The following is a 26,795-nucleotide window of genomic DNA, read 5'->3' on the forward strand; positions in this document are numbered from 1 at the left end:
AATACTAAATACTATCTGGTTGTACATAAGTATTGATTTCTTTTAAAAACATACAAATATGAGCAACAGTTTATGTTGTTGTCAACTGCGGTTCTATTCATAAAGCACATATCAGCCGAACTCACACTAAATTTAATGTACTCACTTTGGAAGTTCAGTTCAGTTAGGATCTGGTCTGGCACCTGTTGTTTATTATCATAATGCACATGAATAAATTAACTGTTCAGGCAGGGAAAAACAAACAAGTAGGCTACATTTTAATTATTTGTTAGTCTACATTCAAACTAGGAATAGAATTTCAAGACAAAGTGCACTGAATCATTAAACACAACTTATGGAACAGACTTTCCATTTACAATTAAAAACCTTTGTCATCTTAGTGTGGCGTAAGTATTAGATCTGTTTAGGTCTGTTCCAGTTGCCTCTCCAGCACTTTACTGATCCTAAACTAAGGCTTAAGACTGGACTGACACTACTACTCTGCTTTGGGCTTGGGTGTGGTGTGGTGTGGTTAGGCTTTTAGTTTTCGATCCAATGATCCACACCCACTATCTGTGGAGAGATGAGTGGGAGAGACAGAAAGAAAAGGACGGAAAACATACACACGCAGAAATATTATATGTTATATTATGAAATATTATACTCGCCCTCTTGTCGTTCCAAACCTGTATGAATTTCTTTCTTCTGCTGAACACAAAAGAAGATATTTTGAAGAATGTTTTCCAGTCCCATTGATTTCCATTATACAGTATGGACAAAAAAAATACGATGGAAGTCAATGGGACCCGGAACGGTTTGGTAACAACTCTTCAAAATATCTTCTTTTGTGTTCCACAGAAGAAAGAAAGTCATACAGGTTTGGAACGGCGTAAATGATGACAGTCCATCATTTTTGGGTGAACTATGCCTTTAAGTTGGTAGTGCTCTGAAACTCCAATTACAGAACTGAGATATTCTTTCATTTAACATGGGTCAGTTAGGCAGCTGTATCCCAAAACACACCTATGCTCACCTTTGAACGCTAGGCTGCGGGAGAGGTGATGCAGGGGTGGTTTTGGGAATGGGATTAAAGCAAATGCCCACCCACCGTGGGGTGCCAGCGCCCTCTAGTGTAGAGTTAATACCTCTCGTCCCTCTCCTTTTACGACCATCACACTTCTTCCGCAGGTTGGCCTGAATATTAACAAACAAAAACAGCAGAATTATGCTGGACAAATGCACTTCTGCTTTGAAAGACTACACTCTAAAAAATGCTGAGTTAAATACAACCCAGTGCTGGGTAAAATATGGACAAACCCAGGCCATAAAATTAATTTAAAAAGATATTATTTGTTTAAAATTAAAAATGTAAATAAATTACTTTCAATTATATCAATAAGAGTTGAATATATCAAAAATGTATTTTTATTTTAAAATTTTTATGGTAAAAAAGATTTCTTTTGCAAACAACTTGCCTAGTTACTCACCACTATGGATGGCTCGGTCATTTGACAAGATGGAAGGCAGAATAACTCTTTTATAGCAATGTTTGGAGATTTAGACCTTTATGGTGAAAAGCAGATGCCAAACATCAGTTAAATGCAAGTGAGAGAGAAAAAAAACATTTTACATGTGACTATTACACAAAGTATGCAATATATTCTCAGTCATGTCCTGAGAAAAGGTAATGACTGAAAAGTAGTTTGACCAATAGCATGCATGCATTGCACATAATCAAGCAACTGTGGTGTGTGAGAAAATGGGATCTACAGAGAACAAATCAAAGCAATGCAAATACACACACATATAATGTATGAGGATTGTAAAGAGAAAGTGTTCCCAGGACATGTCCGGGAAAAAAGAGGACGTATTGTCACCCTACAATGTATGCTTGATATCAATATCTCATAAAGATGATTTAAATAAAAGTAATATTGAGTGTCTTTTGTCTGTTTGGTGAGAGAAACACAAGAGACATCATTCAAGGACACCATAGAGTGGCCTTTCTTTAATCGATCTCCTCTGTCCAGCCCGTTCAGAGACATTAACAATACTCAGAGATGGAAAGTTTTCTGCTTGTATTACAAGAAACCAGAATAACAATATGGCATTATACAGACAAATTTCAAATCGGTTTGGGCTTGGATGTAGGTGACACAAATACATTATGCAGTATCCAAAAATCACAGACATTCAGTTATTTCAAGTGAGAACGTAGATGTGCAAGGGTCATAAATGCAATGCAAATGCACCATTTTTGAGACTGTGTTTCCTCACGCGTGCTGGAGTGTGGCGTTTGATTCCTCTGGCGCAGTGGTGCTCAGTGTCCCAGCAGCAGTTACACTGGCTTTAAAGTCCCTGAGGGAAAATAGATGAGTTTTCAAAGAAGATCAATGAGCCTGATCAGACTTGTGAGTGGAAAGATTTAAAGCAATAATTCGCCCCCAAAAATGAAAACATACTTTACTGTACTCACCCTCAGGCCATCCGAGGTGAGTTTGTTTATTTATGGGAGCAGATTTGGAGAAATGTAGCATTACATCACTTGCTCACCAGTGGATGCTCTGCAGTGAATGGGTGCCGTCAGAATGAGTCCAAACAGCTGATAAAAACATCACAATGATCCACACCACTCCAGTCCATCAGTTAATGTCTTGTGAAGTGAAAAGACAAATCCATCAACGTCTAACGTCCAAAGCATCCATCCTGTTGTCTTCTCACATCAAAATCCACAGAAAAATCCATATTTGTTCAAAACTGTTTTAGACTGTTTTTGTTTAGAAACGGTGCTGGATCTGTGCATATTTCTCTCCTGATTCAGACGAGATGACTTTTTCACTGGAGAAAGCAATATTATGGATTGAGCACTCGTATGAAGTTAAAAATGTCTTAATGATGGATTTGTTTCTTACAAACACACATCTTTTCACTTTAGAAGGCGTTAATTGATGGACTGGAGTGGTGTGGATTACTGTGATGTTTTTATCAGCTGTTTGGACTCTCATTCTGACAGCACCCATTCACTGCAGAGCATCCACTGGTGAGAAAGTAATGCTACATTTCTCCAATTCTGTCCTGATGAAGAAACAAACTCATCTACATCTTGGATGGCTTGATGATGAGTAAATGTTCAGCAAATTTTCATTTTTGGGTGAACTATTACTTTAAAGAGTATTTTTAGCTTATATTAATATTCTAATATTATTAGTGAGAAATGTTTCAAATAACCCCACATGCTTTTATTCAATTAATAAAATGAAAATGTGGTGATGATAATAAACAAAACGATCAGCTTCCTATTATTGTGCTATTCATTTACTGTAAGAAAAGCACTTAGATTAAGTTTTAACTGAATTGGATTCGTTCTAAAACTCAGTGCATGATTTTGTCCATTTAAAAGCAGGTGTAATAGCACTATAACAGAAAAAAAAAAACATGAAACATATTTTATATACTTACCTCATTTGTTAAAAACAGAGTACATCCTCGCAAGCGAACTTAGCAGCAGAAGTTCACTGGCCTACTTTCACTTCACACGCGCTAATGCAATGCGGTTAAGGTATTTGTTATGAAAAATATCTGTAATACAAATGAAATAGATTCTTAAATTAAGATTACGAAGCCTTTCCGCCAAATTTATATCAGTTTTACTATTGTTTTACAACAGTTGATACTACATAAATTAAATATAAATAATAATATAAAACATAATAACATAAATAATTATGTGTTTTTAATAAGAAAAAATGAAAATGAAACGGAATAAATCCATTATACTCAATAATTACATTTAATAATTAATTTTAAATGGTTTTCATGTTATTAATAAATCTAAACAGTGACTATAAGCACATTAAAACATATTTTAGATTTTCCAAATATGTTTGTATGACTATTTTTTTTTTCTATCGGAAGTGCCGAGGGACGTAAGCGCGTGAGATCAGGTGGCGGGTCAGCTGACACCAGCAGAACCAGGAAGCGACTGCAGAGAATTATTATTACATTTTAATATTTACTCACCGCATGCAGGCGATCATTACGGCATATCTGGAATATTATTAAAGCTGGCGCCTCAGTTCGCCTGGCGGCGTGAAGATCAATCAGGGGCATGTTTGCAACAGACGACGAGGACGGAGACTTTCTGTCTCCCACTGGAGGGTGAGTCCCCGACGGACAAACACACAATCATGCGGGCGAAAGCCATCAGACAAACACCATTCACTGTTTAAAGAAAGTCTGGGTAGATGTATAACACCGAAACAACTCAAATGCAGCGACGGTATGGGGAAGAAAAAACCATTTTGGTTCCAGAGAGAAGCGTGTCACTCATTGGCTAATACCGGACATTAATGTAGCAGATACATCGCAGATTTCTTATGGGCTGGCAGATCAACTTGTTGCGACAAAAGTACATGAACAGTTTGATGTGTTAAATAACAACGAGTTGTTTTCAGCATTCAACACTTGAATGTTACATTCGTTCTCACATTAACAGTCCTCTATGTTGGGGTGTTGATATCATCAATTTCACTAAAATCATCTGAGCCTGCCAAGTATTTTAACTAAAAAGCCCACTTAAGGAACACTAGTTGCCCCAAAAACATGTGAACACTAAAAAGCATTAAAGTCTCAATGTAGTTGCAATCTGTAACATTAAAACACATCTTCAAACGAATTCTGCTAGTTTCTCAGAACTAACTTTGTTTTATGTAATGCAAGATGCTCAGACATTTTAAGTGTCATTTAAGTCATGGGTTTCTTAATTTTGTTAGATGGAAGGAACCCTGACATATAATGATTCTTGTACATGGGGTGAGAATATTATACATTTGTCAAAATATTATTTGGAAAATATTGAGTTTCTATTAACCCTATAAAGCCTACTGTATGCTATTTGATACACAGATTTCTAAGACCTCTAAATTATCAACGTCAAAACTTTGTAGTCTGTTATGTTGTGAAGGTTTGCATTACAGGCTATCAATATTTTATTTTACTTTTTGGCCGTATAAATGTTTTTATTTTTCTTCCTTGAGTTTGAGCTCCATACTCTTCTATATTATACTATAGGAGCCATAAAAGCCTGGTCAACTTAAAAAAAATAATAATAAAAATAACTTTTTAAATATATATTTTGTCTAAAGGTTTAATAAACTGTTCCATTACTATATATATATATATATATATATATATATTACTCACTGTTATTTCAAATGTCAGGATTTACAGGGTTGTTACATTATTAAATTTTACATTTTCTACTCCTAGTACTGTAATGTTAGATATATTATTTATTTATTTATTCATCTTTTTATTTTTATTATTCTATTATTTCTATTTTATTCTATTATTTATAGCTTGTATGTGTTTAATTATTTAATTCAAATTACATTTAAAAAAATACACATTTTTCTCTATGCATTTCCACAGATACCCTAAAACTCTCTTGTCAGTGTCACTGCATTTTGGGGCCACTACATTCCTTCTCTCTGGTGTCATCTGAGGTTATATCCATAAATTCAATTCTGCGTTGGCATCCACATGTGTTAATGGGGAATTTGAAGCTGTTGAGAAGGATTGTAGAGGTGGAGAGTCAGCGTGTTAATGCCACTCACATGCTGGTAGTTACACGTCCCGGATCAGAGCAGGGCCTCAGTCTGGGGACGGGGCGTCCACAGTCACAAGGAGCTGCTGTGTGGTTGTAGTCCCTGCCAGACCTGCTAAAGAGATCTGATATTACATGGAATTGGAAATGTAAAGGCATGCAGCTCACATGCGCATGAGGAGTGATTCACTGGTATTAGCTTTTAGCTTCTCTGAGCTGAGGCACCAGGTCAGAAACAGGTCAGCTGAGCATGGCAGGACAGCAGGACAGTGACTACAAGTGGAGACAGATCCATGGGTCAGTGCCGTATGCGTTGATTAAGTAGCTTCCGGATGATATTGCAGAAGTCATACTTTTTTCAGTTTCATTTGTCGCTGCAGGTGTTCATTGATGTTCTTCAGTTAAAAGTTTAATCAAAAACTCATTCAAAGTCAAAATGAGATCAGCTTTAATTTGAGAATTGAGCCTTGTTCAGAGACTCATGTGATCTCACACAAGTGGAGCAGTGATTTATTTGCTGCTTTTTTGCAATTTCAGAGCAAAGTTAGCCTCTCTCTTTGGACTGGATCAGGCAACAAGCCAGGGAAACGAGTCTTTCCAGTACACGGCACCCAAACAGCCCCGCAAGAGCTCTGCCAACTCGGGTAAGACTGCAGGAACCTCTGTGTGTGTAAACCGCCACTTAAAGGGATAGTTCACCCAAAAATGAAAATTTGATGTTTATCTGCTTACCCCCAAGGACATCCAAAATGTAGGTGACTTTGTTTCTTCAGTAGAACACAAACGAAGATTTTTAACTCAAACCGTTGCAGTCTGTCAGTCATATAATGGCAGTCAATGGGCTCCACGGCTTTGAGAGTCAAAAAAACATACACAGACAAAACCTAATTAAACCCTGCGGCTCGTGACGATACATTGAGGTCTTAAGACACGAAACGATCGGTCTGTGCAAGAAACTGAACAGTATTTATATCATTTTTTTACCTCTGATCCACCGCAATGTCCAACTGTCCTGAGCGCATTCACAACATTCGGCGTTTGACGTCAAATAAATACGGTCGGGCAAAAAATTCCACGTTGTCTGATGATATATCAAAATCGTCTTCCATTGTGATGACCTGTACTTCTAAATATCTTTAGATCATGCTGTGCCAGTGAACAGGTCCGCAATCTCTCTGCACTGTGTAAATAATGAGTGACGTATACGCACGACAGAGCGCTTCCGCACATGCGTCTACTATCATAGATATGTGTAGATGCCCTATTCGACCGCTCCAGATACGTTGATGCGTCCGCCATTTTGGAACGTATCGCGGCCCATAGAAACATAGGCATCTACTTGTATATATCTATGTCTACTATGCCAGAGCACGTACATGCGTCACGCGCCGGATGTTGTGAACGCGCTCAGGACAGTTGGACATTGCGGTGGATCAGAGGTAAAAAATGATATAAATACTCTTCAGTTTCTTGCACAGACCGACCGATTTGTGTCTTAAGACCTCAATGTATCGTCACGAGCCGCAGGGTTTAATTTAGTCACCTACATCTTGGATGCCCTGGGGGTAAGCAGATAAACATCCATTTTTTTTAAAAGTAGTCATATCCCGTGGAATCAAATTTCCCTTTTTTTTTTTTTTTGAAATAAATTTTAAATAAATTGGTAAGGAGTTAGAAACTGCATTTATAATTGACCCTTCGCAAAGACCCTCCCCCTTTCGTTACTGTTGCTATGTCTGACAAGCCACGCCGCTCTCACGCCACACATCATGTTCTCACACAGTGAAAATACATTGCAGAGCAAAGAGGAAACTGACAACACGCCAACAGACAAGACAGAGCAGGTTACTTGTGAAGTGTTTTAAGTGTTAAATTTGTTCCTGTGAATCATTAGCCCAGTCTTCAGTGTCACATGATCCTTCAGAAATCATTCTAATATACTGATCTGCTGCTCAAGAAACATTTCTGTTTATTATCAGTGTTGTCAATCAGTTGTGCCGTTTCATATTTTTGTGGAAACTGAAAGTTCAAAGGAAAAGCATTTATTTAAAATAGAATTCTGAACAATGTAAATATCTTTCCTATCACTTTTGATCAATTTAATGCATACTTGCCGAATAAATCCATTTCTTTAAAAAAAAAAAAAAATCTTACTGACCCCAAACTTTTGAACTGTAGTGTAAGAGGAACTCATAGGAGAAAAAAAAAAAAACTAAATATGAGGTATGATAATATTTTTTAATGCAGATTTTTTTTGACATTCTGTCATTTTTATGATTATTATTTTTTTTTTATTTTTTTTTTGACATTTCAAGTTTTGTTTTTACAGGACCCTCAACCCAAAAGACTGCACCTCCACCAAACTCTCCTGCTGTTCTCTTTGCTACTGCAGTACATGCCTACAGATAGTAAGGCTTTTTAATCTTATGTATTATTTGTTATTTCATTTTAGATGTAAAGAATAAAGCATGAAATATGTACAAATCTGTAGTGCTGCACATTTTAAACCTGTTTTCCAAAGCAAAGTGTAGTTTACAAGTATCTTCAGCACTGGTTATCTGTTGTAATGTAAAGTTTGCAGACTAATGTTGTGAATACACTGTTTTTTTCTGTGCAGTGTTAACGGACAGTATGTGAAACAAGGCAAGCTTGGAGCTGCGGTCCTTGGAAATCATTCAGCTAAAGAGGTTAGAATGATCATATGTTCTTCTAAATGGAGGTGTTTTGTAACACATTTACATGTCTGCACTCTTTTTCAGTACAAGATCCTGCTGTATGTCAGTCAACAGAAGCAGGTGACGGCTGCCAGGATCCACAGCGGCTTCATCCTCACTGTGAGCTCTTATTCACATAATTCAAGTCAGACAACACGTTTGTTTTTTTATGTGTTATTTCTAACTGTCTCTCTCACACTTTCAGGTCCAGCCCAGTAACTACTGCACGTTTTACGATGACCAGAGACAGAATTGGTCGCTGATGTTTGAATCCGAGAAAGCGGCTACAGACTTTTGTAAAGAGGTTTGTATTTGTTCTTTGTCGTGTGATGTTGTATGAGGAGCTTCTTACGCAGTGATATAATTGTTTCAGGTTTGTCTTGCCAAAGTGAACTGCAGCGGTGCGTTAGACTCGGTCCTGATCCAGGATCTTGTTCTCGGTGAGGGTCAGGCTGTGGAGAACGGAGACTCTTTAGAAGTGGCCTACACTGGCTGGCTGCTGCAAAACAAGACCATCGGACAGGTAAAGATGTTTTGTCAATGACCGCAGTGTCCAAAATGGACAGTGTGAATAAAAATGGCTTTGGCGAGTAAATAAGATGCCATTATGATCTGAAACATACGCTAAGCAAGTTAATGCATTTACATGATGCATACATAATGAGAATATGGTTGAATTCTGATTAAAATGTAAACTGATGTAAACATGGTTTTTATGAGAATTATAGAACAACACTAAGGTTCGGTAAATTCAGTTTTTAAAAGAAGTCTCTTATGCTCACCAAGGCTGCATTTATTTGATGAAAAATACAGTAAAATCAGTAATATTATGAAATATTATTACAATGTAAAATAACTATGTTTTATGTTATTAAATTTTAAAATGTAATTTATTCCTGTGATGCAAAGCTGAATTTTCTTCAGTGTCACATGATCTTTTAATATGCTGATTTGATGCTCAAGAATAAAAGTAATAATTTTTATTAAAAAAAAAACCCTTTGGAGTGTAGTTTATGAGCATATTCAAAATACCCATAAGTACATTGTTTAATTTGTTGCTACCCAGCTTTATATAATCTTTTATTTTCTTCTCCTCCAGATGTTTGACTCGAATCTGAATAAAGACAAACTGCTGAGACTGAAGCTCGGGGCTGGGAAAGTCATTAAGGTGAAGGGGAAGTTGGCTGGGCTGGATTTTATGTGTCATTATCACTCATACGGCAGTCTAAAGCTCTCTGTCCGTCTCTCAGGGCTGGGAGGAGGGGATGTTGAGTATGTGCAAAGGCGGAAAAAGGCTCATGGTGATTCCTCCCAGTCTCGCGTACGGGTCGCAGGGCGTTGCCAATCGCGTCCCACCGGACAGCACGCTAGTTTTTGAAGCGGAGATCCGTCGGGTGCGTCATTCTCACATTCAGAGCTTCACTCTACTTCCTCACGTTTGCCTGTATAATGTATACGGTATAATGTTACATACTCAAAAGTTTGTGTTGTTGGAGAATATGCAAATTGAGATCCAGCCCTACTCTTGTCATCAGTATTCTCTCAATGCATGTGCAGGTTAAGTTAGCAAAGGATGGAAGTTCAAGAGATTCGGCGGCTCCGTCTCCTGCTCCCAGTGTGGAGAGTCTGGCCCCCACTGAGCTCAACCAGCCCCTCAGCACTGCCCCACCAACCAGCAAACCCAGGTGAGCCCTACAGACCTCCTGCCCCACATAGCACATGCACGTCTGCAAGATGTCTGTTAAAGATCGCTTGATCTGGAAAACATCTGCTGTGTACAAACATCTGATAGACGTCTTTAAGACGTCAGTTTTACATACATTCTAAATCTTAAACATCTTAAAGACATCTTCTAAACGTCTATTTGACATCTGATAGGAAATGTCCTGTAGTCATACTGCAGATGAGCAAACACACTAAAAATACATCTTGCAGATGTAAATGCAGATATCAAATAGACGTCTCCGTGATGTACGTGTGCTATCAGGGGCTGTAGCCTGACTGGAGATTATTGTTTATATTAATAGTATTTGATTTAAATTCTCTGTTTGCTACATTTCTTCTTTGCTTACAGTGAAGCACCTCTTCGAGCAAAATCAAACTCCCTCAATGAACAGCTCAGTGTAAGTTTTTTTATTCTAGTTGTATGCATTTGTTTTTAGCATTTTGTTTTTATTAATGCAGATTTTTATTAAAATAAATAGGTAGCACTTTACAATAAGGTTAATTGGTTAACATTAATTAATGCGTTAACTAATGTTAACTAACAATGAACAGTACATTTGTTTTATTAATCAAAGTATTCTTTGTTTATTCATTTATTCATTTAATTGCTTTATTTATTAATCTTTATTAACGTTAATTAATAAAAAATACAACTGATCGTTGTTAGTTCATGCTAGTTCAGGTCCATTAATTAATATTAACAGATAAAACTTTCGTTTTGAATAATGTATTAGTAAATGTTGCTATTATTATGAACTGAGTTTTAACTAATGTAGTTAACTAATGTAAACAAATGGAACCTTATTGAAAAGTGTTACCAATAAATATAGCTGGAGCTGTGGCTTAGTGGTTAGTGCACAACATATATAGACACAAATTTATAATAAATAGGTGTGCACAATAAATCTGTAACATAATGGTTATTGGCCAACATTAATGTTTTTTTTTTAGTTTGAAGTGGTCAGATCAGTATCTGTCGATATTGGATATATACTGTATTTTTAATTATTCAGACTCATATTTTCTTTTTTCCTTTTTCTTTTTCTTTTTTACCTTTGTTGTCATTTAGCTTTAGACTTTAGGTTGTTCAAAAGTTGAGGGGATGTTTTTTGTAAAATAAATTGCTACTTTTATTCAGCAGTTTATTTAGCAAGGACTCATTAAATTGATCAAAAGTGATAGTAAAGCCATTTATAATGTACTATAATGTTACAAAGGATATCTATTTCAAAGAAATATTGTTTTGAACTTTTTCTATTCAAAGAATCCAGAAAAATATTAAGCCACACAACTGTTTTCAACATTTATAATAAAGAAAAATGTTTCTTGATGTGCAAATCAGCTTATTAGAATGATTTCTGTAGGATCAGCTTTGAATCACAGAAATAAATTACATTGTATAATATATTCAGATAGAAAACTGTTATTCTAAATAAATATTTCACATTCACAATATTACTGTTTTTACTGTATTTTTGATCAAATAAATGCAGCCAGCATTGCTTTCAAAAGCGATCTTACAAACCTCAAACTTTAGAATTGTAGTGTAGGTTAATATTCAATAATAAATATTTAATAACACTGTAAAATGTAATCTTTAGCAGATCTCAGAAAGGAATATCCATCAGTCATAGTTTTAATAATAATGTTTTGATGCCTAGATTCATTTGTATTCTTCTTCTTATTATTTTTACATAAAGACTTTTATAATAGGCACTTTATTAGTAATCAGTCATAGTATGAAAATAATTATCGACTAGAATTTTAATATAAATGCTGTGTGTTTTCTGACATGTTTTGAAATGTCTTCAGAATCCTGATGCCACTAAAGCTAAACTGATCTCACGCATGGCCAAAATGGGCCAGCCGATGCTGCCCTTCATCACCGGCCCGGCCTCATCGTCCTCACAGCCAGACTCTAGTGACTCCGAACTTGAGGCAAGGTTTATTTTTGTGAGAACTTCATTACAATGGTTTTAGTCTGTCTCCTAACCAGATACAGCACAAAAATCTGCCACTGTAATCGATGTCTTTGTCCTTTAGTAAAGATATGCAGTGTTAATGTGAGAGAATGCATACAGATAACCCTCATGCACTCTGTTCCTGTTATTGCTGTAGGACCCCAGTGTGTCCAGACACAAGGAACGTAGCAGTGCACCATCACCGCAGCCTGTACACATCTCCTCCGGCCCGCCACCTTCAGTGCAGGGTAACACCTATATCAAATCATATTCTGATGAAGGCCAGGAGTGTAACATGGTATAAAATATTGCACCTTTTAAAGATATACTTAATAGTTTGAGTTGAAATTTAGCAGATACTTACAAAACCAGCACACAAATGCTCAGCCATATACTGTTATAGATATATAGGAATGCAATGTTCCAGTCTTATGTCATTTTAGTCTTTATGACATTGTATGCGCTCTCTCTTCATTCCCGCTTCAGCCCTTCTACCTGTTACCATGGCAACAGCCAATCCACAGCCCATGATGCCGGGAGCCGTACATGCCTTTCAGGTGGGTAACTCCCTATTGCTGTGTAAGTTCAACAGTAATGCTTCATAATAAATATAACTATAATAACAAGTCTGAAAATATTAAAGAGATAGTCAACCCAAAATGAAAATTCTGTCATCATTTACTCACCCTCAAGTTGTTCCAAACCTGTATGAATTTCTTTCTTCTGTTGAACACAAAAGAATGTATTTTGAAGAATGTTGGTAACGAAACAGTTGTTGGTAGCCATTGACTTCTATAGTATAGAAAAAAAAATACTATGGAAGTCAATGGGGACCAAAAACTGTTTGGTTACCAACATTCTTCAAAATACATTCTTTTGTGTTCAACAGAAGAAAGAAATTCATACAGGTTTGGAACAACATGAGGGTGAGTAAATGATGACAGAATTTTCATTTTTTGGTGAACTATCCCTGCAACTAACATTATTAGTGTGGTTTCCTAAGGCAGGTGTGATTATTATTATTGCTCATACTGTTAGTCACCTGCAGCCGGTTGCACCAGCTGTGCATAAATTTACTTAGTTGTGAGGCACAAAGTTATAACTTGTGCATTGCGCAATTAAAGTTATTTGAAATGTTAGATGTTTTACCAGACAAACTTCAATTCTTTAGACAGATATAGAACATGTAAATACATTTTTGTTAGTGGCTCTTCAACACAAACTTGATTTAAACAGCGCACCACTGCATGCATGCCAAATAAAATAAAATCATAATAAATAAATGTAATTTCTTATGTTTTCTTGTATCAGTATTTATTTATTGCTATTACTTTCAGTGCAGTTTCTGAATGTTATTTACATATATAAAAAACTCTTATTACATTATTTCTTAAATTATTTCAGTGGAAACATAAGTGAGGGAAAAAAAATGTCAACCATAACAGGATAAACTGAAATTCACTACATTTCAACACAACTCCTGCTCACAGATTTGAGCTTCGAGCTTTTAAGGCTGCTGTTGAATCATTAAAGACATCATGTTATGCACCTGTGCATTACTTCAGTAAAGTGCTTACTGCCTTAAGATTAAAAGGTGCAACCAAATTAATTACAGAGTTATTACAAACTAGCTAGTAGTCACTAAGCCTCTAATGTGGACTTTACGTTCCAATTTAAGTAAGACCTTACAAACGGCTGCTGCAACTCTACTCTGAACAAACCCTTAACACCAAGTATGATACCTCAGTTGACTGTGACTTCCTTTTTGCAGCCTGTTAGTCAGATGTACCCCACACAGACTGTGCCTTATCAAGGTAAAGATCATCTTACCACTTTGACAAAACATTTGTTTGTAGTTTATCGGCTGCAGATGTGAATTCATGTATGATTTTAAGGTTGTGATTGTAAATGACGTCTGTCTCTTTAAGGAACTAGTGATGTCACGTCCTTCTTGATGACAGAGGCTCGACAACACAACACTGAAATCCGATTGGCTGTTGGAAAAGTGGCAGACAAACTGGACCACTTGTCCTCAAAGGTTGATACATTATTAGAAGCAGGGTGCGAACTACGGGGGAGCTAGGGGGAGCTCGGCTCCCCTTAAATACACTTGTAGCTATTATGTGTCTTTGTAAGTCATTGTAAGCCCTCGAACCACGAACACCCCACTTGTTTTTTTTAATAAAAAAAAAACAAGTGGGCTCCCCCAAAGTCCACGGTATAGTTCGAACACTGATTAGAAGATCTTTCTAAGTAACTGCATTATGTACTTGAACAACCTTTTGAGAAATCTCTCTTCTTTTTCAGATTAATGACCTACAAAAGCAAGGCAGTGTTTCGTTGGGTTTATCAAACGTATCCATGGAAACAGCAATGATCATGCACAACATTCAGAGAATCATTCAGGTGATTGACAGTGAATTGGCAGGTGAACAGTGATTGGTCAATCAAACTTCCATTCATATTTGTCAGTACTTGCAGTGTTTACAAAACATGAGGGAACTGCAGGCGGTTTGTGAGTTTATGAAAAGCAAATTTTTACAATAATCAATGTAAATTGAAAAGAAATAAATACTTAAAATATATTAATCAAAATAAAATACTTAAAGCTGAAATATTTTGTTGACCTTTTTTTTATCTGCATGTCATGTGACTTCATTTTTTCAGGAGAATGAATGTCTGAAGAAAGAGGTGTTTGAGAAAAGTTCACGCATTGAGGAGCAGAACTGCAAGATCGGCGAGCTCATCAACCAGAACCAGAGGTCAGAATTCAGTTCAACACTCTCACTTTATACATGACATCTTTTTTTTGTGTCTTTTCATGTTTTGGATCTTCTCTCCTTATTATATGTTGTTACCTGCTCTTGTCCCCATCACTTCTTGTCCTGTTTTGACTATCACTTTCAAAAGAAATGTCAAAGTGACATTGTGACTCAAGGCTGTTTGTGTTTGTGCAGGTATGTGGAGCAGAGTAATCAGCTGATGGAGCAGAGAAACGACTCTCTGAAGAACAGCAGTGAACAGAGTCAGACCAGAATACTGCAGGCAGAGCAAAACAAGGTAACTCTGTTAAAGCGTCCAATCCAACACACACGCAATAACACCAGAACAGCTCGGTTTCAAAAACCTAGCGAGCTGCCACGCTTTATACTGATGCCTACATCATAATCATCATGGAAGCCTGCAAATGACAGATGTGAAGTGCTCTTCATAGGCAGCATCTCCACATTAGGCTTGCCGCGATAGACGGTGATACCGGTGTTAAGCCGCAACACCGGTTACGTCACTTGCCCACCGCGGCACCGACCCCCACCGTCGTTTTGATTTTTTATAGAAATAAAAATCATTTAGTTCAGTAAAAGAACAGACACTACAATTAAAAACTGAACGCGGCTGCTCAATGCAGCGTGCTGAAAGACAGTCGCATCACAGATCAGATTTCATTTCTCCAGTGAGGAGAGTGAGTCCAGCTGACTGACAAGAAGAGTGAGGTACAAGACAATCGCGGATGATTTAGTTTCGAAACGAAATGTAAAAGCGTCTGTTTGGCAATATTTTGGATTTTGAAAAGCCTGTTGACTTTTGCCGTTTATCTGTTTTTGGAAGTTTTTTTTAAACATTCGTTTCTTATTTAATTGCGCCCCCGCAGTGATACCGGTATTACCGGTGTTGTCACACATCGATTAACCGGTGGGAAAATTTCCTCACCGTTACAACCCTACTCCACATGGCAGACAACAGGAGACTCAACTCCCAGCTGATTTCAGTGGAGTTTGATGTTAGCATGTTGTGAATATAGTGGTGTGATACTCGCTTGCGCCAGGAATTTGTGATTTTGTGAGTGCGGAATTTGTGATTTTGTGAGTGCAGAATTTAACTCGAAATCAAGCAAACTCTACATTTTTGGTGTAAAATTCCACAATTCTTCCCCACAAAATGTTAACCTGAGGAGGGGGAAACAATATTATGGACAGACCATATGGAGCACCCCGACTTTGACACTATCAGGTTCATAAGTGGTTAAAAGGGAAAAAAATGTTCTGATATGAGACAGGCCCATTTGAGAGGCTAATATTTAATACTTCCAAGTGATCTCTCTAAATGATGTATTCACAACTTGCACTTTCCAACCTGTTCACTTCCTAAAGGTGTACAGGTGATCCATTATATATTTACATGTAAGCATGTGGGACGAAATGAAAGTTTATAGTTGTTAATGATACTACTAAACTACAATATATAATAATGAATATAAGATATATTGGGGTGAATATGTGATAGTTTTCATAATGCCTGATTTCACCTGTAGATTATTTTTGTATTTTCAAAGCAAAATTATGAGTATTTCTTAGCTGGTGTTACCATTGCATCGGTGACTAGAACTGCAAATTCTATTATATTATGCACAAAAGTTTTACAGGTAATTTCTCTCTTGCTGTGACTATCACTAAATATATAAGTACATCATGATTATTGGTAGGTTTGTAATACAACGAGTATGCTGCAAATATTGCAGTAATTTTTGAGAAAAGCTGCAGCAAATTCAGTCATTTTAGGCTTTAAAAATCAGCAGATGTGCAAAAAAAAAAAAATCTGACAAACAAACAATCTGACAGTTTAGTAAAACAGGTTTTTTTTTTTTTTTTTTTTTTTTTTTACCATTTGGACAAGCCATCATGGTAGGAGTGCAGCATTAAAATGATAAAAGTTGTGTATGAGGTATTTCTCTTCAGTCTCTCTAAAGAATGTTTTCCCTGAATTTATGTTTTTACCGCAAAATCCACTCTACACACTCTCCACTCAAGCAAAGGGTCTTTTTACCATTACAGAAGAATCTGATGTTCATAACACCGTGACAACTCTTAAATATCTCTACTGTTAACGCTTTATTTCCTGCTTAAGCCATGTATCTCTGCTCTGATTGGTTAATTAACACTGCTCTGATTGGCTGAGAGCCTTTAGTGGTGACTGCTCTCTTTTCCCAGCATGCACTGCCACAGGAATTGAGTTGGGATCAGGTGAGCAAAAGTCCCGCTGTCCCGTCTCATCCGTTTCTTCATAGTCTTCGTACACACTCTCCCATCGTTTATTTCAGTGAAGCATTTCCCATTTCTCTTTTGTGTTTTCACTAAACAGGCACTACTCACTAACCAATCAGCTTTCAGCTCTCAGCAGAGATAGATAGTTCTACCACCATATTTTATGCGTCTTCTTGTCACTGGTTTCATTTCCTTGTATCATTATTTCTTTCCATTACAGTCCCATCATCATTTCATCAAGAGTAGTGCTGTTGTATCATCAGTTGGGAACGCGCTGGTTTAATGTCGTCTCTCTCTATCTCTCTGGAAGGCACGCTTGACAGAAGAGTTGACGTCGTCCACGGCGCGCGTGTCGGAGCTGCAGCTGGAGTTGAGCTCTCAGCAGCAGAAGGCCGCAGCACTGCAGAGCAAACTCAGCTCGGCCCTGCAGGACAGTCAGCAGTGCAGCACACACGTCACAACACTGGAGGCGCAGATACTGGGTGAGCAGCACTGAGTGCTAACTAGCAGTGTTGATCTGCTAACCATGAGTGAAACAAGTGATGATCTGTTGATTGCTTGGTTTCTAATTTCCTTGCAGTGAAATCTCATTGGTCCAAAATCTCACTCCACCAAAATATGTATTAAACATTAAATATGTGGGTAAATTTCACAGTAAACATGTACAGGTCACATTTCACTCCAAAATCAAAGAAGATTTTTTTTACATAATTTTTAATTAAGCATATTCTCATTACCATAATAAATGCAAATGTTTTAAGATTTTTGCGGTTTTCGTTATTCTCAGTTTGGATTCTCATTATTGTATTTCTGTATTTTTAAAATAAATTTCTGAAAGAAATGCAGTGGTTTTTATTAAAATATTATTTAAAAAAATAAAGGCTGTATCACATATAAGTATTATCATGATTCATAAATAGTTTATTATTTAAGGACTATATAATTGTGTTTTTACAACATTACAATATTGTGAATTTAAGGGGTAAAATGTAATGAAAATTGTTATAAAAATAATGTCACAATGCAACAACAACAAAAAAAAGTTTCAAAAATAGGCTTAATTTTGTGTAGTTAAAATATACTTTTGTTCTTCTCTCTTTCATTTTGGGTGAAATATGGCCAGGACATGTTTGTTTGGGTGTTTTGATTTGTTTAGATATTGTTTATTTAGATGGTTTATTTGTTGTTTATTTAGTTTAGTTTTGTTTTGTTTTCCTTTTTTCTTTTTTCTTTTGTTTTGTTTTTTCGTTTGTTTTCCTTTTTTCTTTTTCTTTTTTGATTTTGTTTTGTTTTTTCTTTTTCATTTTTGATTTTGTTTTTTTTTTCTTGTGTGTTAATATTTTGATTTTTGTTTTGCTTTTTTCTTTTTCTTTTTTTATTTTGTTTTGGTTTTTTTTCATTTTTGATTTTGTTTGTTTTTTCTTGTGTGTTAATATTTTGATTTTTGTTTTGCTTTCTTTCTTTTTTTGTTTGTTTGTTTGGCATCATTTTTGCTTTACAGCTAGGAAAAATGACTAGGGAGTGGAAAATTGCATGGAGAACACTTGGTTAAGGCTTGATGTACTGTCTGATGTGTCTGTCTGTTTGTTTCAGAGCTGAAGGAGACAGCAGACAGAATGCAGAGTCAATACAAGATGGAAAAGCAGAAACGAAAGGAACTGGAGCTCAAGCTCAACAACATGGAAGAAGAGCTACAGGACATGAAAACAGAGAAAGACAGTCTGGAACGAGTGAGTAATTCACACCTCTGTCTCTGTGTACCTGTGTGAGGGGAAAAAAGCAAATAACAACTCAACTGTGTGATTCAGACTCTCTCTGAGAGGAAGAGGAAGTGGCAGTTGGAGAGACAGCGCTGCGATGAGGAACTGGAAGAGGTGAGGAGGGTGGGCCAGCAGGAGTTAGACAACCTCAGGAGCCAATTACGTAAAGCCAGAACGAGCACCGACCAAGCCGCAGCTGAACAGGTAAATGTGTTTGCACATGATGACAAGAATAGACCCATGCTGAACTCATGGCCACTAGTTGACTTTCCTTACCCATTCCTGACAGTTACGGTATAAAGCTGTTGGCACATTCAATATATAGCTTCAAGTGAGCAGCTTTACTTTTGTGCCTGTGTGTAGCTGTCTCAGCTGCAGGCTGATCTGGAGCAGGAGTGGCAGGTGAAGTGTGATCAGGCTCTGGCAGCGGCACGTGAACAGCAGAGGAGAGAGATGACTGAACTCTCAGAGCACAGAGACGCACTGCAGCTCAAACTCACTCAACTGCAGGACAAGGTACGCATACACTCCACCCGTCCTGCTTCATGTGCTGAATGAAACCCAATACTTGTTTCTTACTGATTTTGGGGAGCTCATTCCAAAAATAGTGGCTGTTTGGATGGAGCATGTCATGCTTTCTCACAAAATATGATGTGTTTTGTAGCATTTTTGCTTTCGACAACCATTAGTAAGATGAAGTTTTGAATTGTCCCTTAATCAACAGAAAAACCACCACAAAAACATGATTCCTGTGTTCCTCTGAGCAGGTTACAACTACTTTTTCATTTCTCAGCCTATGTTCACATGTATTGACATCAATCCTGATTTCAATGTTAGAATTATGGCCAGTGATAGAAGAAAATGCATGACTATGTACATCAGCCAGATGTTTTCTGCTGCATCTTTGGGTGTTTTACTGCATCCAAACAGCGACAGCAAACATCTGACATTAAATTGAGTATTTAAACATATTTTTCAGTCATTTGCAGATTTTAAGTTAAATGATACATTTTGAATACTTTGTCAATACAATTTTGAAACTTTTGACATTTGATTTTTTTTTTTGATAAGTCATACATATATAACATTAGAAAAATAATCTTATTTTGTGTTGTATTGATATCTTTAGATATTGTCAAATTAGGTAATATTAGGCCTTTTTGTTTTTTGTAAATCAGCTGATTTTTTTTTTTGATGCAGGGCTATGCTATAGATGAAGACACACACACACACACACGCAGAGCAAGGCCACACCTGTTTATAATACTTCGACAAGAAATGACTTCTTAATCTCACGACATTACAAAATAATTGTATATTGTCTTTTTCTTAAACCGTTGAACAGACAATCACTTAACTAATCAAACTAACACAATATTTTTAATCTCCTGTCCATAGTTTACTACACTCAAACAGTCCCGTGAATCAGAGGAACAGCTTTTACTACAACAGCAGGACCAGAAAGAAGAGCTGCAGGCCTTGAGAGAAAAGGTGAAACACTGAGAAAAACCAGATTCACCGGTTTCTAGTTTTCCAGTCAGCATAAAAATGCATTGTTGTATTTTTTTTTACATCAAGTTGAGCCTCAGGCTTCGTCGCTTTTCAGTTACACCTCTGTGAATTTGTTTAAAGGACTAAATTCTTCACTTTTTCATGGAATTTCTTTCATTTTTTCAATGTTAGTCTGTTAGTTTTGTAATGTTAGTGTTAGTTAGTGGCACCTAAAATATTAATTATTTAGTTTTACCCAACTATTTTTTGCCCTCTCTCTCTCTCTGACCCTTTTTGCTACTGTATCTTTAAGACTTCCAAATGTAAATTACTTCAATATAATAAAAAGCTGCAAATAAATAGTATGTAAGTAATGATAATATGTAAATGATTGGCTAAGCTCTTCACAGTAGCTTGAGGACTTATGAATAGGTTGTGTAACATGCTGACAGTGGTCTTGTGTGTGTTTCAGTGCTCTGTGCTGGAGCAGCAGGGGGAGACGCGGGTTTCAGAGCTGGAGAGGAAACTGACGGAGCAGCAGCAGCACACAGACACAGCAGAAGAGGTGAGACTTCAACCCCTCTAACTCCAACTGAATTACAGAAAACAATCAATAAGGTACGGGAATAATAATAAGGTACATGCTATATTGTCAGTGTCAATATAATGCATCAGAACCTCTCAGTTCGGAACAAATGTCAAAAATCTGCACAAGATTTATCAAGCGTAGTGTAAATTTAAATGTCAGTACCTTCAGACAAGCTATGCATCTGTAAACAAGTCTTGAATTATGATCATAAACTGTAGAATCCTGATTTTGTTGTTTTCATATATTATTAGTTCTGGTGTTATTATACTGTAAATTAATTTGATGCCTTATATTAATAACATTTACATATTTTGTGGATAATAAAGTTAATGAGTTCAAAGAAAATAAAGAAGAATAGAATAAAGAAGTATGTACATTGACAGTTAATTTATGTAATTAAATTAATTTTTTATTTTTTTATTTTAAAATATATTGTGCCTGCATGACACATCGCTATGGAAATAAGATGATACGTTGTAGATTATTTAATTATTTTATATTTTTGTATAATTGCCATTGTCCATTGAGAATATATCACCAAAAAATAATACAAAAATCCAATCAAGCTGTCATTTCATGTACTCTTGGAGGCTGTACTCTTTTTTTTTTTTTTTAAAGACATTACTATTTAGTTATTTAGCAAAGACGCATTAAAATGATAAAATTTAGCAAAGACCAAAAGTGACAGTTTAGACATTTAATGTTACACAATGTTTTCTATTTCAAATAAACGCTGTACTTTTGAACTTGTTATTCCGTTCCACAGCTTTATAAAGGTTCTGCAAAAATATTAAACAGCACAACTGTTATCAACATTGATTTGAGCAGTAAATCAGCATATTAGAATGATTTCTGAAGGATCATGTGACTCTGAAGACTGGAGTAATGATGCTGAAAATTCAGCTTTGCATCACAGAAATAAATTCAGCTTTGGGAATAATTACAATGCATTGAAACTTATTAAAAAAAAAAATTTAAATGCAGCCATATATATATATAAAGCATTTAATTTTGATTTGCATCATATAGTAAGCGCAGTCATGGATCACTCTTTATAAGCTCAGCTGTGATTATTTCCAGGTGAAGCGTGTGATGAATGGAGTGTTTCAGTCTCTCAGAGCGGAGTTTGATCTGAATGAGACCTACACAGGAAGTGCTGTTCTCCGAGTGCTGGTCAGCACTATCAAGGTCTGACAAATCTCTGTCCAACACAACATGAGCTTTAAAAATTTATTCTGCAGATAAAAATGTCACACAGTGTGTTTTTCTCCTCCAATCACAGAATGTCACACTGCAGCTGCTCACCAAAAAGGAGAGATCTTCATCTGAACCCAGTGAAAAAGAAGAAGAGGAAGAGGAGGAGAGAGAGACTGACGCTCAGCCTAGACATGAGATGCATATAAACGGCCAGAGAGAGCGCGATTCTGCAGGGCAGGATGAAGATGGACAGCAGCAAGTGGAGGAGGAAGGTGTTTCACTAGCGGACGAGAAGAAAGAAGAAACGGAGGAACTTGAAAGAGTTGAAGACAGGAGTGAACAGGAAGTTGTAGAAGAAAGGAGTGAAGAGAAAGTTGTGGAAGAGAAGGAAGTGGAAGTTACGGAACACAATGTGCAAGATCAGGACAGTGAGAGCGGCACAGAAACTAAAGGCGAAGAAGAGACTGAAAGTGACATCACAACCAAACAGGAAGTGACCCCAGAGCCGTCTGAGGACATAAGTCCTACACAGGAAGCCAAGGTAATTGATGAGAGTGTTACAGGGCCTTTAGATGAACCAGAAAGCACACACATGACATTAGGTGGACCTCCCAAGACCCCGCCACCACCTCCTCCCGCTCCGCAGGATACATCTGCACTGCTCTCCAGGTACGTAGTCAACCGCTAACATGCTAAATGTGCTTCACTATTATGAAAGCAGATTCATTTCCCAGGTTGTTTAAAGAGGGTTCACCCAAAAATGAAAATCAGTATTTACTCACCTTCACATCATTTTAGTATCGAGATAATATTAGTTATTTTTTATTTTTAGATCTCTTTTCTTTTCATTTTTTTAAAATGTCTATATCGTTTTTTATTATTTTTTTACTTTTAGTTTTTTAGTAGATCATTATAAACTAAATGAAAATGAGAAATTTTGCCTTTGCAACTACAGTAGCTGAAATATATATATATGTGTATATGTGTGTGTGTATATATACAGTGGGTACGGAAAGTATTCAGACCCCCTTAAATTTTTCACTCTTTGTTATATTGCAGCCATTTGCTAAAATCATTTAAGTTAATTTTTTTTCCTCATTAATGTACACACAGCACCCCATATTGACAGAAAAACACAGAATTATTTCAATAAATGTTTATTTTATTTCAAGTACTGGATTGTTTTATGGTTTCAGTTTTAGTTTAAACTATATCATCTACACCCACATGACTTTCTCCTGTGGAATACAAAAGGAAATGGGTCAATGACATGACAAGACCTCTTTTGTGATGAGCATGTTTTTCATTTCTGAATTACAATTCATTTTGCCATTTTTGGGGAGACATAATATAAATATCATAAAGAAAAAAGAATGAAGAATTAAAAAATGAAATTCTTGATTTAAAAAAAAGTTTTTTATTTTGTTTGTCATAATCTTTTATTTGATTTATTTATTTAGTTTTAATATAAAGTAATTTAATAAAACTTTTGTCTGTCATGTGGTACAATCAGCAGTCAGCTAAAAAAAGAATCAAAACAAAACAGGAAATGTTATGGTCAAGTGCTGCATGCACACCATGTCATAATTACTGTAATTTCAAGAAAACAACACATGACGTTGTACTCAGAGTTGTTCACATCCGCGGACTCAGAATTATGCGTTTCTATGGCAAAACTATCATCGCCTAAGCATAGCGCCGAAATGAATCTGCAGTGGTCAGGTGGTACAAGACGCAGCTCTCAGAGAATTCCCAGTTTACAAGTTATAATTATGAGTCATACAAGGATGAGTTCTACGAGTTGGAATCTCGTAATTACGACGTGGCGTGAACGCTCCTAACGAGTCTCTTAAAATACCTGTATTTCTATATTTTTCTGTAATTAAATTATTTTATGACATGGAAAAGTGAGTTCAAGTTGTAAAATGTTGTGTTGTGCAACCCTTTAAAATGTAATGATATTTATGAACAATTTGTGATATTTGTAAAAAAAAAAATACTTTTAAACAATTCAAATATATTCAGAAACCTTTTTTTTTAATTTATACTCGCAGTATTCAATGTGTATGGAAAATACTACTTTTTAATTGATGGTTACACCACATGACATTTTTAGTCATTAAATAAAAAACTTAAAAGCCAGCATAAATACAAAATATTTTTTTCTCCTGACCCCAGATATTTTGCAAAGTGTTCAAGCTGTTCTTTTCCATACAATGAAGCATAGAGTGACCAGGTGACGCTCCAAACAGGACATTAAAAGCTCCATAAAAGTACTTCATTTGGCTTTTATGCTTTAATCCAAGTCTTTTGAAGAACTAAGAGATCTAAAAAATGTAGTGAATAACTTGTTTTTGCTGTTACTAACACAAGCTATCGTATGGCTTAAGAAGACTTGAAATATAGTGCACAAATCATATAAACCACTTTTCTGGTATGTTGTTTGCCATGTTTGCTTTTACTCATGAATCATGATGATTGTGTAAAAGAGCAGCTGGAACATTCTTCAGAATATCTCCTTTGTGTTTCATGGCAGAAAGTAAGTCAAACCGGTTTAGATTGAAATGAGGGTGAGTAAATGATGACTGAATGTTCATATCCTCAGTGAAATAGGCCTTACATTTATGTAATGGATCATCTTCCCGTATGTGGGAGAAGATGAACAATGTCATTCCCACAAAAGTGCATGGCAGCGCAAACAGTCAGTAACTAGATTTCACAGCAAGTAGTCTTGCGAATAAGTTGATTGTTGACTAGTTTATCTAATTCAATCATTTTTATGATTGTTGGTAATCTTCTCATCACTCCATAACATTGTATATTAACTTAATTAACGTATCGACTAACACAAGCCCTGCTTTAACCTTCACTGTGAGCATGTGTGTCATCCAGACGCTCTGTCCTGTTTCTCTCTGTCTCTCGTCTCATCTCCTGCTATTCTCTCAGTCCGTCTGAGAGAGTAGAAGAGGAAAATGGAGAGGAACCATTTTTCCAGAGTCCCACCCCTCCCCAGCCCCCATCTGCACCCGCAGCGGCCGATGAAGAGGAGGAGGAGCTGGTGAGCAGGGCTCTCTCTCTCTCTCACACATACTCCACATCCATCTGCTGCTCTTCATTCTCACAAACTAATTATTTGATTGTCATTTAAAACTGAATACACAATGTCCTTCGTAGACAAGTCAATCATTTTGAAAATGTGTAATTAACCTGATTATTAACTGCGTGTCATTAAAGGTCTAGATTGTCTTCTAATATTGACAGTTCTCAAGCATGCTGCTTGATATAGTGTGAATGAATGCGGTGTAGTGGTTTAGCGCTGGTTACCGGAAGGTTGTTGGTTTGATGCCCACAATGAACAAGCTATGAGTCCAGCCAGGTCTATAATGCTAGGAGAAAACTCTTCTCCTGTGAATCACGGTTTCTTTCTATGACTATATCACATCAAAGTTGTCATAAATAAAATAAATCATAAATACAATATATTGTAATAAAAAATATATACAGTGGGTACGGAAAGTATTCAGACCCCCTTAAATTTTTCACTCGTAAAGCACATTGCGATGCATAGATTCCATAATGAAAATTCAAATGCATCCATTACAGTACTAAAATTTAATATTACTGCGGTACTTCATTATAATTTTCCATTATAATATCCAATGCATTAAGCAATTACTTATCCAAATCATTATTTGTATGAGTTCGTCAGACTTACCTGGTATATTTTGTCAATATTTTACTATAAAGCAAAGTTGTCACTCCAGTTTTCGATATGTAAGATTTAATGTTTAAAAAAAAAATCATTTATTCATTTATTTGATCAAAAATACAGTAAACAGTTACATTTATTGTAAAAAAATAAGTACTATTATGAAATATTATTAGAATTTAATAGAACTGTTTTCTATTTGAGTATATGTTAAAATGTAATTTATTTCTGCGGTGCAAATCTGAATTTTCAGCATCGTTACTCCAGTCCTGAGTGTCACATGATCCTTTAGAAATCATTCTGATACGCTGATTTGCTGCTCCAAAACATTTCTGATTACTATCAATGTTGAACAGTTGTGCTGCTTCAAATTTTTGTAAAAAAAAAAATTTTTTCATGATCCTTTGAGTACAAAAGTTCAAAAGCATTTATTTCAAATAGAAAACATTTGTAAGTCTATAAATGTTTTTAATTTCTTTCAACCAAAAAAAAAAAAACTCTTACTGACCCGACTTTTTAACAGTAGTGCACAATGTTCTCAGCATATATTGGAAAATAATTATGAATATCCCAAAATGCATCATTCCAAAAATAGTAATTGAAACTAAATGACTGTATTTTATGTTGCATCACATGATTTAGTGAAGAATTGTAATAGAATTGTCCTTGTGTGGTTCTGTTGCAAAAAAACATGCCCAAAACTATAACATTGAACCAATAGAGTGAGTTTGGGGGCGGGACTCTATTTGTTCAACCAATGAAATCAGTGGCAGAGATTACTAGTTAATTTACAATGTGTTTGTTCAATAACTCAAATTAACAGTGAACTGACTGATGCTCTTCTGTGAATGTCCTCAAGAGTCTGAAAGGACGTCCCCCTCCCGCCCCTCTGTTTGGTGACGATGATGATGATGATGATGACCTGGACTGGCTGGGCTGATGTCAACCTTCTCAGTCGAAGTTGAAAAACCAGTGCCTGACCTCAAGACGACTGCCAGCAACAAGGCCAGACGATCTCTGACATGA

General features: G+C 36.2%; 1 protein-coding gene and 1 long non-coding RNA gene across 3 annotated transcripts; one reads left to right on the forward strand and one right to left on the reverse strand.

Annotated features, from left to right (window-relative positions):
- Window positions 1–482: 482 nt before the first annotated feature.
- Window positions 483–1,506, reverse strand: LOC107721087 (uncharacterized). Its single transcript, XR_001637678.1, has 3 exons — window positions 1,467–1,506; window positions 1,013–1,173; window positions 483–552 (listed from the first exon to the last, which is right to left on the reverse strand). It is a non-coding gene; the product is annotated as an uncharacterized LOC107721087 (long non-coding RNA).
- Window positions 1,507–3,916: 2,410 nt separating this feature from the next.
- LOC107721091 (FK506-binding protein 15-like) lies at window positions 3,917–26,724 on the forward strand. 2 transcript variants are annotated; one of them, XM_016528951.1, is made up of 29 exons: window positions 3,917–4,137; window positions 6,122–6,228; window positions 7,914–7,992; window positions 8,202–8,271; window positions 8,344–8,418; window positions 8,504–8,602; window positions 8,672–8,821; window positions 9,398–9,466; window positions 9,549–9,692; window positions 9,856–9,983; window positions 10,373–10,421; window positions 11,836–11,961; window positions 12,142–12,232; window positions 12,465–12,541; window positions 13,756–13,798; window positions 13,913–14,022; window positions 14,292–14,390; window positions 14,652–14,746; window positions 14,942–15,044; window positions 17,334–17,505; window positions 18,617–18,753; window positions 18,832–18,987; window positions 19,147–19,299; window positions 20,182–20,274; window positions 20,747–20,839; window positions 21,944–22,051; window positions 22,146–22,729; window positions 25,007–25,118; window positions 26,629–26,724. In XM_016528951.1, exons 1-29 carry the CDS (start codon window positions 4,088–4,090, stop codon window positions 26,707–26,709), a joined length of 3,453 nt encoding a protein of 1,150 aa, XP_016384437.1. In that variant the 5' UTR covers window positions 3,917–4,087; the 3' UTR covers window positions 26,710–26,724. The 2 variants fall into 2 exon arrangements, with proteins under 2 accessions (XP_016384437.1, XP_016384436.1); XM_016528950.1 differs by lacking the exon at window positions 26,629–26,724 and having other exon boundaries at window positions 12,471–12,541; window positions 25,007–25,476.
- Window positions 26,725–26,795: the final 71 nt, after the last annotated feature.

This window comes from Sinocyclocheilus rhinocerous, unplaced genomic scaffold (assembly GCF_001515625.1).
Source record: "Sinocyclocheilus rhinocerous isolate Xijiao unplaced genomic scaffold, SAMN03320098_v1.1 scaffold451, whole genome shotgun sequence".
NCBI classification, from domain to species: Eukaryota; Metazoa; Chordata; class Actinopteri; order Cypriniformes; family Cyprinidae; genus Sinocyclocheilus; species Sinocyclocheilus rhinocerous.

Excerpts from the sequence above, each read along its gene's own strand:
- LOC107721091 (XM_016528950.1), top strand. The coding sequence starts at position 4,088 with ATGTTTGCAACAGACGACGAGGACGGAGACTTTCTGTCTCCCACTGGA. Across the intron at positions 11,962-12,141 it reads CTAGTGACTCCGAACTTGAG|GACCCCAGTGTGTCCAGACA; the intron begins GCAAGGTTTATT and ends TTATTGCTGTAG. Across the intron at positions 13,799-13,912 it reads ACAGACTGTGCCTTATCAAG|GAACTAGTGATGTCACGTCC; the intron begins GTAAAGATCATC and ends TGTCTCTTTAAG.